This window comes from Trichoderma harzianum (genome assembly GCF_003025095.1).
Source record: "Trichoderma harzianum CBS 226.95 unplaced genomic scaffold M431scaffold_34, whole genome shotgun sequence".
Lineage (NCBI taxonomy): Eukaryota > Fungi > Ascomycota > Sordariomycetes > Hypocreales > Hypocreaceae > Trichoderma > Trichoderma harzianum.
The window spans coordinates 74,464-87,675 of NW_020209282.1; the positions used below are offsets into that span (position 1 = coordinate 74,464).

Consider the following 13,212-nt stretch of genomic DNA (forward strand, 5'->3'; position numbering starts at 1 on the left):
GCGACGAAACAAGGATGGTGGCCGTTGATAGCGTGTACTTTGCAGATAGGCTGTGAAGAGTATAGAAACTTAGAATTGTTATTTCTCTGCGTGGATGTTCAAGTACAGTGACTTAGATAAGATGCTTTTGCCCATGGCGCAATGGTAGCGCACTGTGGCGTCGGCTCCCCCAGCGTGAGGCATTCAGCGTCTCTCAGTGGCTCGACAGCTGCCAATCCACGTAATTATGCGTACCCGTGTTGGACTTTAGCATTTTCTCAATCTCCATGTCAGTTTTCCGTTTTCCCTTCCACATCTCCGTCCGCAACCTGTCGCACCACGATAGTTGCATTGTCTCTCGTTCAGTCGCTTGATCGCCTAGCCTCGATTCCTACTGCAATCCCTAATTCTGTGGCACAATCTCCTTCACTTCGCTCGCCAGCCTTTGTTTCGATACCCCTGCGCAAAGTAACCTGCCAATCCTACACTAAATACATTTCTTATCGCCTAATGATTGCGCCCCCTCGAGAAGCCTCCATTCCTCGATAACCACCTGCCGAGAGACAAAGAATTCTTTGTCTCGACTTTTGCGATCTTTGATTCTCCTCCAACCCCCGCATTGACGGATCGGCGGCCGCGCGAGTCGATCCATCTGCTGCGCTTTGTTGCCCCAGCTGGCGGCTATCAGCCCGATACAAGTAATAATAACAAACCGATTCGACTCGATAGGCGCCGCGCGAGATTTGATTTGATTCGACTGGACTCGATATCAGCAGTCCGCATGCTCTCATGGGTAAGACGCGAAACACACCGGCTCGGAATTGGGAAGAGGAAGTGCCAAGAAGGAGAGAGAGAGGAATCTGAGATCGGTATCCGCTAACATGGAATGGTTGCGCAGGTCAATACGGTGTAATTCTCGATGCTGGCTCTTCCGGCACCCGCGTGTACATCTACAAATGGAAGGATCCTAACAAGGCCCTCAAGCAAGCGTCTGCCTCCGATGCCCACGTACTACCAAAGCTGAAGCTCCACAAGAGCAAGAAAATCCATCCGGGGGTTTCTACTTTTGCTGAAGATGTCTCCTCTGTCGGGCCCGATCATTTGAAAGCGCTAATCGACACCGCGCTCGACGAGATACCAGCATCCCAGGTCGCCCAGACGCCCATCTTCCTCCTGGCAACTGCTGGCGTTCGCTTCCTACCCAAGCACCAGCAAACGGCGTTGCTACAAGGCATCTGCACGTACCTACAGGCCAACACACAGTTTCTGCTCCCCGACTGTGCAAGCCACATTCAGGTCATCTCAGGCGAGACCGAGGGCTTGTACGGCTGGATCGCTGCCAACTATCTACTTGGCGGCTTCGATAAACCCGACGAACATGCGCATGGAAAAGGCCATAATACCTATGGCTTCTTAGACATGGGTGGTGCGTCGGCACAGATTGCCTTTGCACCAAACACAACCGAGACGGAAAAGCACGCGAACGACCTTAAGCTGGTCCGATTGCGACGCCTAGATGGCTCTCCTATGGAGTACAAGGTCTTTACGGCTACGTGGCTCGGTTTTGGGGCTAACAAGGCGCGAGAGCGATTCGTCGAAGCTTTACAAGAGCAGTACGGCAAAGCGAAAGGCGACATTCCTGACCCTTGCCTGCCGAAAGGCTTGCGAACCTCTATTGAGGGAGAGCCTCTCGGTAGCAAACAATCATCCGATGTTGCGCTCGTTGGAACCGGCATGTTTGAAGAATGCCTCCGTAAGACGTACCCCTTGTTGGGTAAAGATGTACCATGCAAGGACGATCCGTGCTTACTCAACGGTCAGCATGTGCCCGCCATTGACTTTGATGTGAACCACTTTATTGGCGTTTCGGAGTACTGGCACACAACACATGGCGTCTTTGGTCAAGAGAGCAAAGTCTACGATTTGATCGCATACGAGCAGGAGGTTAATGCATTCTGCAGCCAGGACTGGTCAGTAATTGAACATGGACTTGACAAGAGAAAGAAGACGATGGAGGAGAAGGCAGAGAATGCCCGGGAAGCCTGCTTCAAAGCATCATGGTTAATCAATGTGCTATATGAAGGCATTGGCATCCCGCGGATCAGCCTTGGGGACATTCCCGGCACAAAAGTCAACAACACCAAGGGAGCTGTGGAAAAGGCGAAGGGTAAGGGGTTTTTGGATCCCTTCCAGCCTATTGACACGATTGGAGGCGTTGAGGTCAGCTGGACTCTGGGCAAAATGGTTCTCTACGCTGCCGGACAGATCCCCCCACAAGGCTCAGAACTCCCCGTTGGATTCGGAAGCAATACAGGGCTGGAGATTCCCTCTGATTTTGAACTTGCCGGGTCCAAACCCTTGTTTCCAGGCTCTCATAGCTATGACGATGATGACGACGACGATGTCCTTTCAAACCGGTCCTCGCCTGTCTCTGGTCTATTGGTGCTGGTGCTGGTTCTCCTCTTCATTGGCTACCTCTTACGAAAAACCGAATGGGGCCCCAGAGTGCTGGGCAGGTTCCGCCGTTTCCGGAAAGCTAGAAGCTCGTCTTTTGTGAGAAACCTTTTCGGCAGAAACACAACAAGCTATGATCGGTTGTTAGAGGAAGGCGGTGCGCTTGAGTTTGAGCTTGGAGGCACAGAATCTGATGAAACTGACGGCTCGGACGGCGGAGAGACGTCAAGATCTGCTAGAAGCCACCGATTATCGGGAACCAAGTCGAGCTTTGAGCGGTTCGACGGAATGCGTCCACCGTCAGTTATGGACAGGCATGGGCTTGTTGTGCGGACAGAGAGCTGCGAACGACTTGCTCCGACACTACAAATGCTGAACGCTGGCCGTCGCAGCAGAGCCGGAAGTCCGACACGTTTGAAGAATTCCATTCTGATACCGCAGGAAAGCTAGCGACGACGCGGTGGAAGCAGCTCCTCTTAGAGGAACGTCATGATTGTATGATAGACATGTCAAAGCGTTGATGGAATCTCACGGTCGTCGGCTTCATTCATACACGTTCATTTTGGTCTATATGTTCCCCGACTGCCCCTTTAATAGCGGCCTCTTTGTTTTTGGAAATGGGTACAAAGGGAGTTTCTGGTGAAGCAGCGATATCTCCAAGTTGGGGCTTAGGATGGGAGATTATCTCACTCATCAGGTAGTAGAACCAGTTTTTTAGAAATAGCTCTTAACGAGCCTTGTGTATACACAATATTTGAACCACAGCCTTATTGCACGTTTACGCCAGTGTTCTTTTGTTTTTTGTTGAGCCGCGATATTAAGATGATGCTAATCCTTACATGAGTTGCCGAAGAATGGATGGATGGGCAGAGGGGGTGAAAAAAGCAGATGTGAGATTCGCTCTACGCTACAAAGCCAAACGGGAAGAGTACAGCCGAAGCAGTTGTGATTTATACAAGGAGTAGTAGGATTTGAATCAGTCGGCCTGCTTCTCGAGGAAGCTAGGATCAGAGCGAACTCGGGATTCGAACTTGCGCCACCAGTCTTCAAAGGCTCGCAAAGGAACTACCTCGACGCCGCCGGGGCCTGCAGTGCCGCTGAAGCTGGCGAGGAAGTTGAAGGCGTTTTGGATGATGCGCTGGGCGAGGACGGCGGTCGATGTCGTTGTTGAGCCGGAAGAGCTCGATGCTGGCGCATTCGCTTTGTTGGCGGCAAGCTCTTGTAGGCGCTGGCCAACGCCGTCGGCGGGCTCGACGGAGATGCCAATCATGAAGCCTCCCGCGTCAGCCTCGGAGCCGCTGCCGCCGCCGACCTTGAACATGGCGCTCTCCTTGCCGGGCCCGATGGCGCCGAGGAAGCGGAAGTTTGGCGTCGGGCTGGCGGCGGCCTCGCGGGCGGTGGTCAGGTAGATTGCGGCGGCGGTGTTGTCGGGCAGGGCGATGGCGGGGAGGAGGAAGACGACGATGTGGGAGAAGGGCTTTGTCGTGGGCAGGGCGTAGAGGAACGAGGCGGGGGAGGGGTTGGAGGTCGGGTCGGTGATGAGAGGCTGTCCGGCGGGGACGATGCCGAAGAGAGGGCCGGACATTGTTGTTGAGATGTTTGGCGATTGGCTGTTTGTTGGATTGGTTGCGATGCGACCGGGGTGTATGGCGGTGATTTGAGCTCGTGGGAAAGCGAAAAGGGACGGAGAAGAGCTGGTTGAGTTTGGAGGTTTTTCTGGAGCCGCGGGGTAGGTCGAAGTGGGCAGTTTAGTGGTGTTTTTTTTTTCCTTTTGGATGAAAGAAAAGAGAATACTGGGAGGAGAAGTAGGAAGACAAAAGAATGAAGTCCTACATCAAAAAAAAAAAAAAAAAAACATACAAAATTAGATGAATCATATCGTCTAACAGGCATCCGGGTTACTCAACACAGTTAGCCGCACGACATAACAGCTGTTTTGGTGTTTGTCCTCGGCAACTGCCCTTACAAGACGCAGATCCACCGCCGGACCAACAACGTCTAGGCTACAAGGCTCACTTTTGAGGCATTCTTTTGTTTCCCTCCTGATCATTCACCGGTAAACAAACGCCTTTGTGGATTTAGACCTTGATAGCCTACAGATTCTGATCGTTTACAGGTACGTTGAACGCATTCGTTGCTTGATTGGCTCGTTGCCTGCTAGCATAGCCATGAAGTCTGTTTCATGCTGTTGATGAGGAATGAAGACCTGAGAGGGTCATTATGCCTTGTGCCGAGTGGTGCTTTGATACTTGAGTGTATGCAGACTTATAAATTTCCCAGTGGGAAGCTGTGAATTTCACAGACTCTTGTCATCTCGGTTTGCAATCTTGCAGAAGCATCTAATCACCGCATACAGATAACTACCGTTTTAAGCACCATGTCGAAGACCAATCTAGACCTCATTTGTGACACTGACAAGTGCGTTTTACCCCTTCATTCCATTATTTATCAAGAGAGGCCCTTGTTCAAGTTCAGACGGTGGCAGAGCTTTCGTAACTACATCAGCCACTAATCGAATGCCTACCACAGGTTTCCGTACAGTGATGATCAGACAGCCGAGGCCAATAGCCTGCGTAGTACACTATTCAAGCTGCTGTGGGAAGATGAAGACGGACAATATGCCATTGGCTATGTGCCCGATTGGGTCATCGATGAGCTGTCTCAAACACCCCAAGACATACGGGGAGACATGCGTCTAAACACAGCTGACCGGACTGTCGAGCTGTTCAGGACGCCAAAGACGGAAGAGGAGCGAACCCGTGCCGTGTCGGCATTGACAAGTTATTGGCGTGAAAAGGGTACCTTCAAGACTCTTAAGGGATGGCGTGACGAGTTATGGCCCGTGTATGCTCGAAAGGGGGAGCTTCTCTTCAGCGTGGAAAGGGCTGCCATGGGCCTGTTTGGCACTGCGCGATACGGAGTTCATATGGTTGCCTATGTCGAAGACCCAACCGCTCCCTACGGCATGAAACTCTGGGTGCCAAAGCGAGCATCCAACAAGTCGACCTTCCCCGGCATGCTGGACAACACCGTGGCTGGTGGCCTCATGACGGGCGAAGACCCCTTTGAATGCATCATCCGAGAGGCTGACGAAGAGGCCAGTCTCCCCGATCCTCTAGTCCGTGGCACTGCGGAGTGGGTTGGGAACGTCACCTACATCTACATCACTGAGGCAAAGTACGTTGGTGAGGACGGCTACATTTATCCCGAGTGCCAGTGGGTCTATAATCTCAAGCTACCTGTTGACGTCGTGCCTCGTCCCAAAGACGGCGAAGTTGAAGAGTTTCTGCTGTGTGACGTGGACGAGGTGAAGAGGGATCTGGCGGCCGGGAAATTCAAGCCCAATTGTGCGCTAGTCATGATTGACTTCTTCATTCGCCATGGCATTCTGACCGAGGCCAACGAACCTGATCTGGCCGCCATCAAGGCCAGGATGCACCGAGACCTTCCTTTCCCCGGGCCGCATCAGCCAGATTGGCCCGGCCACAATAGCAAACAGTCTGTTAAAGCAGCGTAGACTAGTTTGTTGATTGATATCTTTCTCTCTCTTTTCTTCTCTTGCATTTTGCTGTCATGTTGCATGAGGACAGCCGTAGGACGTCGAGACTCCCTCCCTTTCTCTCTTTGACCTTTTATTATCTCTTTCCCATTCCATTAAATTGTCGAATTTTGTGTTTCCTCTATAAGTGAAGTTGCCCTTGAGCGCTGTATTTTCCCCCATTCCTCGATGTTATAATTTATTGACCAACTGCTGCTTTTTACCGCTTAACCAACAAATAAACGTTGTCAACTCGCAGTGGTGTCAACTTCTTAACCGGGCCTTGCAGGGCCATGAGCAATCCGCCGAATGAGACGTAAGCGTTACTATAGAGTAAAAAATCCAAGTGTTAGCCAAGTTGTTCTTCATTCTCCAAAGCTTCTCTTGGGATCTGCATACATGGTGTTGCCATCAAACGTCTCCTCGAATTTGTAAATTTTTCCATAGCACACATAGTCGTACAGATCGGCAAGAGTTGCTGGGGCATCGCCAGCCTTGCCAACGTCTCGCCAGCCCTTGTCGTCCTCCTTGCTGCCGTCTGGTGATAGCGTGGTAGTGAGGACGACATGCAGCGTATCGGACACGGAGCATGGGAATAGCTCAATGTTGATGTCCAGGGTCATGACGGTCTGGGAGTCGCTAGACGTGCATGATATGCGGGCGACTCTGTCGTATTTGGACTGATCATACTCCGTCACGGTGAAGCTTTCTTCGAAAAGCGTAGCATCGCCACTTCCTGCTCCAGACATTTTGTAAGATTGGCCTTTTTTTTCCCCTGCTCTTTTTTCCGTCTTCTAATTGGCTGCTCAGAAGCAAGAATACTTCGTGGATATTCAGCAAAGGTTCGGAGAATCGGCTTCGTTTTGGCGTTGGGGTTGACGATCTTCCGCGATTGAAATCGTTGTAGAAATTTATTTCTGTTGGAGGGGCACTACAGGCTTCAAAAGTCGGATATAAGCATATTTGTAGCTTATAGCACTGCATAGTAGTGCTGAATCGGGGCAATTAACCATTGATAAGATAAGCTTTTTTATATGCCCTTTGGTTCGAAAGTCGTCATGAATGAGTTAAAACGCTGAGCATCGGCTGTCTTTATTTTTAGCTCCTTCTAAAATGCCTTTCGAGAAGTATTTTTGGCTATAAGAAAGAATTTCTTGATTGAAAGCTACTTTATCCAACTGTTTCACCTTTACACGGAATTTATGGGTAGTTGGTGAAAACAGGTTCCAACCTTCAAATATTCGGCATGTCGTTTCGGAAGAGGAATACAGTAATCGGTGTTACTGGGGCCGCACCACAGTCACAGCAAACCAAACTATTAGTCCCTGGTACTCGCCCTTCTCCTCACGATGGAAGACTCACCACCTCTACTGGAACTTCATCTTTGGATCAGCTGCTCGCAGGCCATGCTGGACTACCCGTAGGAACATGTCTCCTCGTCGAGGAGACTGGGACAACCGACTTTGGCGGGATCTTGCTTCGCTACTTTGCCGCTGAAGGACTAGTTCAAGGCCATTCTGTACATGTGCTGGGATTTGGAGATCACTGGCGGCGTGAGCTTCCAGGGCTGGCGAGCGAGGGCCGATCTAAAGAGGCTAGTAGCTCTAATTCTTCAGACAGCAAGATGAAGATTGCTTGGCGATATGAGGCTCTAAGTAGTAGAGCTGCTCCATCACGTGGTGAGTAGTTTTCTGACATCTTTTTGAAGAAGTGATACCAATGACATGCAAAAAAGGTCCATCAATATCAGACTCAGCAGAAGGGATGGCCCCTTTCTGTCATACGTTTGATCTATCGGGACGCCTAGACGAGAGTGTCGCTCAGGGGCAGTTTTATACCACACGCGGGGGCGGCCTGGATTCAGGCCAGTCACTGTTCCGGCGTTTCATCAGCGAGGTCACCACTAAGATTAAGAGTTCGCCTCCTACCGCCATTTACAGAATTATCGTTCCTAGCCTACTCTCGCCAACTCTATATCCACCTTCAGCTTGTCGTCCGCAAGAGGTGCTACAGTTCTTGCACCAAATACGAGCCTTGCTGCGGCAGTTCCCCTCAAGGATCGTTGTCATGATGACGCTACCCATCTCACTATATCCCCGTTCGACAGGACTTGTTCGGCGAGCAGAGCTAATCTGCGACGGCGTGGTGGAGTTGATATCGCTCCAGCAGCAGCCTCAACACCATATTGACCGAAACTCTGCAAATGATACCAAGGCACAGGGACTTTTTAGGATTCACTCGCTGCCCATCTTCCATGAAAAAGGGGGTGGGTTGGAAGGAAGCTGGGTGAAGGAAGACATGTCTTTCAAGCTGAGCGCTTCCAGTGGGCTTGTTATCGCGCCGTATAGTTTACCACCGTTAGAAGATGATGGACCTTCAAATGCGCCATCAAATGAGAATAAGCCAAAACTTGATTTTTAATCAAGTTCAATTCTTGCTTCTCAATTTTTTCTTCAAATAATTAGTAGATCTTGCGTGAGACGTACCTTGTTGAGTTCTGTAGTGTCTCTTACAGCAGAGTATACCTACCTAGATATGCACTTAACGGGGAGAACCTCAAACGCTATACCGGTGCCTGAACTCCCTATGAGAATTTTAAGTGGGTCTATATTTCTCTATGGGGGCATGAAGCTTCCCCACCACAATAGCTCGATTATTTCATTTAAGTTTCAAAATTCTTCTCTTCTACTCAATGTCTTCTTGTCGCCTTTTCTCTCTGTCTTTTCGCTTCAAACTTGAAGAGTCTGGAGAAGAGAGACTGACACAAACATGCAAGGTAAGCAATTAACTGCGTTGCATTTCGAAAATGTTTATTAGGGTTCACCTACATGATTATTACCTTGAATATCTGTCAATCCACTGAACACTGATGACAAAATCAAATTTTTACGAAGACGACTTATGACTCTAATCCCTTTAAAACCAAACACAAAAACTCAATTCACATTTTGTATGCAGACACATGAACTAACTCTTCATTGCGTTTGCAGGATCATAGCCACAATGGAAGCCCCTAAGCTCATCCGCATTGCCAATATCTCGGGGCGGTATCTCGTGTTTGACCCAGATGCCGTGAGCGCCCTCCGCCGAAGAGCAAACACCAACGGCACCTTGGTGGGGACTACTCCGCAGCAGCCAACTCAAAACATTTTCCTTGGTTTGCCCATCGAGCTCCGGCCTGAAGAGGTGGATGCTCTAATTCGTACAAACGTTGCGTACGTCGTAGATGATGTGGCCGCCCACCAGTCGGCTCTGCAGTCCCTTGACCATGATTCACGGAGGGCGTACATCGGCTCGCTGCGGCTGCGGAAACAGACTGCGCACAAGGTGTTTGCGGAAATGAACGCCCAGAAAGCCTCCATAGCAGCCAGCAAGGCTGAGAGACAGCGTGATTCCACTTCAACCCCTGCCTCCACCAGTTCCGCAGCACCTGATAGCCTCAAATCAGATGGCGGCCCCTTCTCTCGCAATAGCCAAGTGACTCTGTTGGGTGTCACACCAACATCTAGCGCCAACCATGTCTCTCCAGATGCTTATGCGTTACCTGTGGAACCCAGTAACTCAGAGAAAGGGTCGCTATGCCAGTTTATGCTCGGCAATGGGTATTTCATGACTCCAGGGCTACGATTTGGGGCCCGTTACAGTGTCTATCCCGGTGATCCTTTACGTTTCCATGCTCATTTCATGGCAAATGAGTATGGCTGGGAGGAGGAGATACCTATCCTTGATATCGTAGGCGGTGGCAGACTGGCAACAGCTGTGAAGAAAGCGTTTCTCATAGGAGGGCGTCAGCCGTCCACAAGTCCAGATACGGCCCTCCCTACCGTGAGAAGCTTCAGCATAGAATGGGCTGGCATGTAGAGTCCAATTGACATTATAAACAAAACATATCGCTATTGAAAGTAGGAGTATATATATTCCGACATCAGTCTAGGAAAAAGAAAATGGACAAAAAAAACTCCCAAGCCGGAGATGAAATAATCAAAGCTACCCCCCAGTTCCCAACTCCAGGTATGAGTGTGACAACAAAAGAAGAAGTGGGAAGAAGTAAAACAACAACCAGTAGTTTCTCAAGATCGAAACGGCTATATCCCAACAAGCCTCGATGCTGGTGGCATACGCGGCTATACCTAAGGGACATAGATCCTGCTGAAGCTCATGACATCCCGACGGCAGCACACGCACTTGTCAAAGTTATTCATAGCTAGAGACACGCGGCAATCGTCGCACAAGCTAAGACAACGACAAGGCCATACGATAACGGTACGTGGTGAGCATTGGCACACTACGCAAGGAGGGCTTTCACCCTCAGCCGGTGTACTGGAGTCTTGTTGATCATCTTTGGCAGGGGAGGCTTGCCGTTTTGTCCAGATCAGCTGCTCCAGAAGATGCTCTTCTTCGTCTGGGCTGAGCTTTGTAAGGCGACCTTGGGGACCAAGCTTGCTTGCCTGCTTTGCCTTTGGACTCTGCACCGTCAGAATTCTCGTTCGCTGAAGCTGCTCTATCCGTCTGAAGCCAGATCTTGTCAAGATGCGATCACTCTGAAGGTGTGCCGCGAGTCTCTCTGCCTCTTGTCGCTCTTCTAGACTGGTAGGGTGTAGGAGACGAGCGAGATCACCCATCGCCAGTGGACTATCAAGGAATGGAGTGCCTTCACGTTCAGGCCGTGGTGAGCGCTGAGTAGGTGTTCTCTGTCCGCTCCCCACGTCTGATGTCCAACCGTCTTCGTCCTCGTCTTCGGTTTCGCCTCCATTTGTGGTCATGGTAATAACGCTCGTATTATCCCCATCATCTTCTTCCTCGCGAGGCTGATATGTTCCGCTCATGTCGTTGGAACCCCACCATCCTCCTTTGAGCCAGTACTTGTAGAGATCCCCATCGAGCGTCTCTTCGTCTTGGTTCGTATCGATCCGTCTGAATTCGGCCTCAATATCCAGAGCATCCATTCTGAGAGACTCGCCCTCCAGAGGTTTCGCCATTGCGTCTTTGCCTCCGCTAGAGCCACGGTTCTGCCTCGATCCATTATCAGCTCCAGGCGCCTTCGAACGGCTTGCGAGCCACAGCAGCCAGGCAGGACGGGTTTGGAGGCGGCAGACGCCAAGAATCCACAGAAGGGACAAGGCAAACACTCTTGCCAGAAGTTTGTTAATGCCAATGAGAAATTCCAAAGCCAGCAGCCATCTCGAGCTCCTCTCGGAAGCACCAATGCCCACTCTAAGGACCTTGTCACCACGACCACGGGGGACTTTTTGTGCAGCACGCTCTCGACTATAACCATTAGGAGGCAGAAGTGGCCCGTCTTTTACAGGTATTAGGCCGATGGTACCGATTTGGTCGTAACGCGGGTCAGAGAGACCCATGCTAATCCATTGCCTCCGTAGCTCCTCTGCTTCTCGATACCGGGCTTCTTCAAGCCAGGTCTGGTGTTTCAGGCTGACACCACGATCTTCGTTCAGATATACAGCCTCGCTGGCCATGGTTATAGCGGCAAACCCTGTTCTCAGCAGGGCAGTGTAAAAGTCCATTTCCCGCGTGATGCGAAGTTCCGACAAGGAGACATTGGCCTGCATATTTTCATGTGCGTGGAGTAGACGTTGGCGAAAGGTCATCCTAGAGTGCTCTTGACTAGCAGGCGGCATCACAGCCGTGAGCAACAACGCAAGGCCATAGACAAATAGGCACATAACAATGCCAATAAGAATCAAGACGTGGGGGACAAATCCAATGATACAGACCGTGGGAAATCTAAAGAATCCTTGAGACGCAGGATTATCCGCTTCAAAGGTTAAAAAGCTCCATACGAGACTACCCATGAAGCATAGCCCCCAGAATCCTGTGTTGACAAGCCGGTATTTAGCTTGGAGGTCAAACAGGCCCAAGAGATGGCTCGTGATGTGTGTCATGGAGGATAGAAAAGCAATCCACAAGACTTCAGGCGATGTATTAACACGCCTTAGAATTGCTGCTCGTGTCATGACAACGGTACCTCCTTGATTAAGTGATGCGGGAACTGGATTTTGGTATTTGGAAAACGCGCCCCATCCAAGCTGGTTGTTAACAGCAGCATCAGCCTCGGCAAAGGCAAGCGACTGTTCAAATAATGTCATGCCCGTCTCGGCAGCAACGGGCCGGCCCTGAACCGCACAGGAAATGGTCTCGAGGAATTGGCTGAGGCAGAAAGTACCGAAAAGAGGCCACAATCGGGAAAGAGATCCTCGAAGCTCTCGAAGAACGTCCGGGTCTGATGACGGCACCATGTCGGCAGCAACGCAAGATTGCTCGTCTGAAGCACCGAAGAGTAATGACGAACTCATGGTATTTAGAAAAGGATTTGAATGTGAGAACATAAGGTCGGAGCTTCTGTTGGCATCGCCCCAACGCAACTGCGAGAAATCCGGCGAGGTCTGGCACTGAATGGACTGTAGGAGGGTTCGGGCCTGCAAGACAAGCACGACAAAAGGAACGATTCGCAGAAGGAGTCTAACTTGCCAACGAAGTCGCAACCTCCTTCGTGTGGCAGCAAATATATGAGTCCGGTTAAGAACAACAGCCATGGCAATGCACGAGAGCGCCCATCTGCTGGTAGCATAGCTAAAGACGCTCCCCAAGCCTCGAACCCCGTCCAAAGACATGAAGGGCGGCTGAGCTGACGCCGAAGCCGCCTGAGTGCCGGGAGCTGCAGCCACGTTCATCATGTTGCTATAGAGGCTCGAGTCGGTGGTGATGGGTCGAAGAATCTCCTGTTCGGACGCAGAAGCAGCCGCCGAGGAGATGGCGTCTTGGGCCGGAAGGGCAAGGGAATCGGGTGCCGCCATAAGAGAACCAAGCTTCATGACGATGCGCGGGCCAACCATGACAAGGTCTTCGAACAGAGGGGCATATCGCGTCACATTGACTGCTCGGGCAAGGGCCGTCAGATTGTACCATGTATTCGTCGTCGTCGGGTCGAAATCGGCCACTTGCTGTGTCGCTGCCAAAGGCGGCACTATTGCAATGCCATTCTGCATGACCGAGGCCAGTCAAGCAATGGCCGCGCCGGGGAAGCGATCCGACAGGGCGAGGCTTGAGCGCGGCTCTAGGATGATTCGAGAGGTGCAGCGAGGGGCTGGACCGACGCAGTCGTGAGGCGATGCGACTGGACGAGGCAGGATGTTGATGTTTGAAAAGCCTCTTGGAGGCCCCGTGAGAGAATCGCGTGCCGTACAGAAACAAGGCCGAGCTGCTTCCGCATATCAATGGAT

At 51.0% G+C, this 13,212-nt stretch overlaps 7 protein-coding genes across 7 annotated transcripts; 4 read left to right on the forward strand and 3 right to left on the reverse strand.

Annotated features, from left to right (window-relative positions):
• Window positions 1–768: 768 nt before the first annotated feature.
• M431DRAFT_488306 (hypothetical protein) lies at window positions 769–2,883 on the forward strand (the record flags this gene model as incomplete). The annotated part of the gene is made up of 2 exons (XM_024916549.1): window positions 769–772; window positions 878–2,883. 2 exons carry the CDS (start codon window positions 769–771, stop codon window positions 2,881–2,883), a joined length of 2,010 nt encoding a protein of 669 aa, XP_024767447.1.
• A 514-nt stretch (window positions 2,884–3,397) lies between these two features.
• Window positions 3,398–4,117, reverse strand: M431DRAFT_514219 (hypothetical protein). The gene has a single exon (XM_024920180.1). It carries the CDS (start codon window positions 4,016–4,018, stop codon window positions 3,410–3,412), a length of 609 nt encoding a protein of 202 aa, XP_024767448.1. The 5' UTR covers window positions 4,019–4,117; the 3' UTR covers window positions 3,398–3,409.
• A 693-nt stretch (window positions 4,118–4,810) lies between these two features.
• Window positions 4,811–5,950, forward strand: M431DRAFT_488308 (hypothetical protein; the record flags this gene model as incomplete). Its single annotated transcript, XM_024916550.1, has 2 exons — window positions 4,811–4,851; window positions 4,963–5,950. 2 exons carry the CDS (start codon window positions 4,811–4,813, stop codon window positions 5,948–5,950), a joined length of 1,029 nt encoding a protein of 342 aa, XP_024767449.1.
• Window positions 5,951–6,191: 241 nt separating this feature from the next.
• Window positions 6,192–6,720, reverse strand: M431DRAFT_501783 (hypothetical protein; the record flags this gene model as incomplete). The annotated part of the gene is made up of 2 exons (XM_024918059.1): window positions 6,192–6,297; window positions 6,371–6,720. 2 exons carry the CDS (start codon window positions 6,718–6,720, stop codon window positions 6,192–6,194), a joined length of 456 nt encoding a protein of 151 aa, XP_024767450.1.
• A 497-nt stretch (window positions 6,721–7,217) lies between these two features.
• On the forward strand, window positions 7,218–8,392 carry M431DRAFT_501784 (hypothetical protein; the record flags this gene model as incomplete). Its single annotated transcript, XM_024918060.1, has 2 exons — window positions 7,218–7,650; window positions 7,707–8,392. The coding sequence occupies 2 exons, from the start codon at window positions 7,218–7,220 to the stop codon at window positions 8,390–8,392; spliced, it is 1,119 nt and encodes a 372-aa protein (XP_024767451.1).
• A 304-nt stretch (window positions 8,393–8,696) lies between these two features.
• Window positions 8,697–9,967, forward strand: M431DRAFT_368002 (hypothetical protein). Its single transcript, XM_024914615.1, has 2 exons — window positions 8,697–8,742; window positions 8,962–9,967. Coding segments are annotated over exons 1-2 (873 nt in total). The 5' UTR covers window positions 8,697–8,740; the 3' UTR covers window positions 9,833–9,967.
• Window positions 9,968–13,194, reverse strand: M431DRAFT_367933 (hypothetical protein). Its single transcript, XM_024914613.1, has one exon. It carries the CDS (start codon window positions 12,976–12,978, stop codon window positions 10,102–10,104), a length of 2,877 nt encoding a protein of 958 aa, XP_024767453.1. The 5' UTR covers window positions 12,979–13,194; the 3' UTR covers window positions 9,968–10,101.
• Window positions 13,195–13,212: the final 18 nt, after the last annotated feature.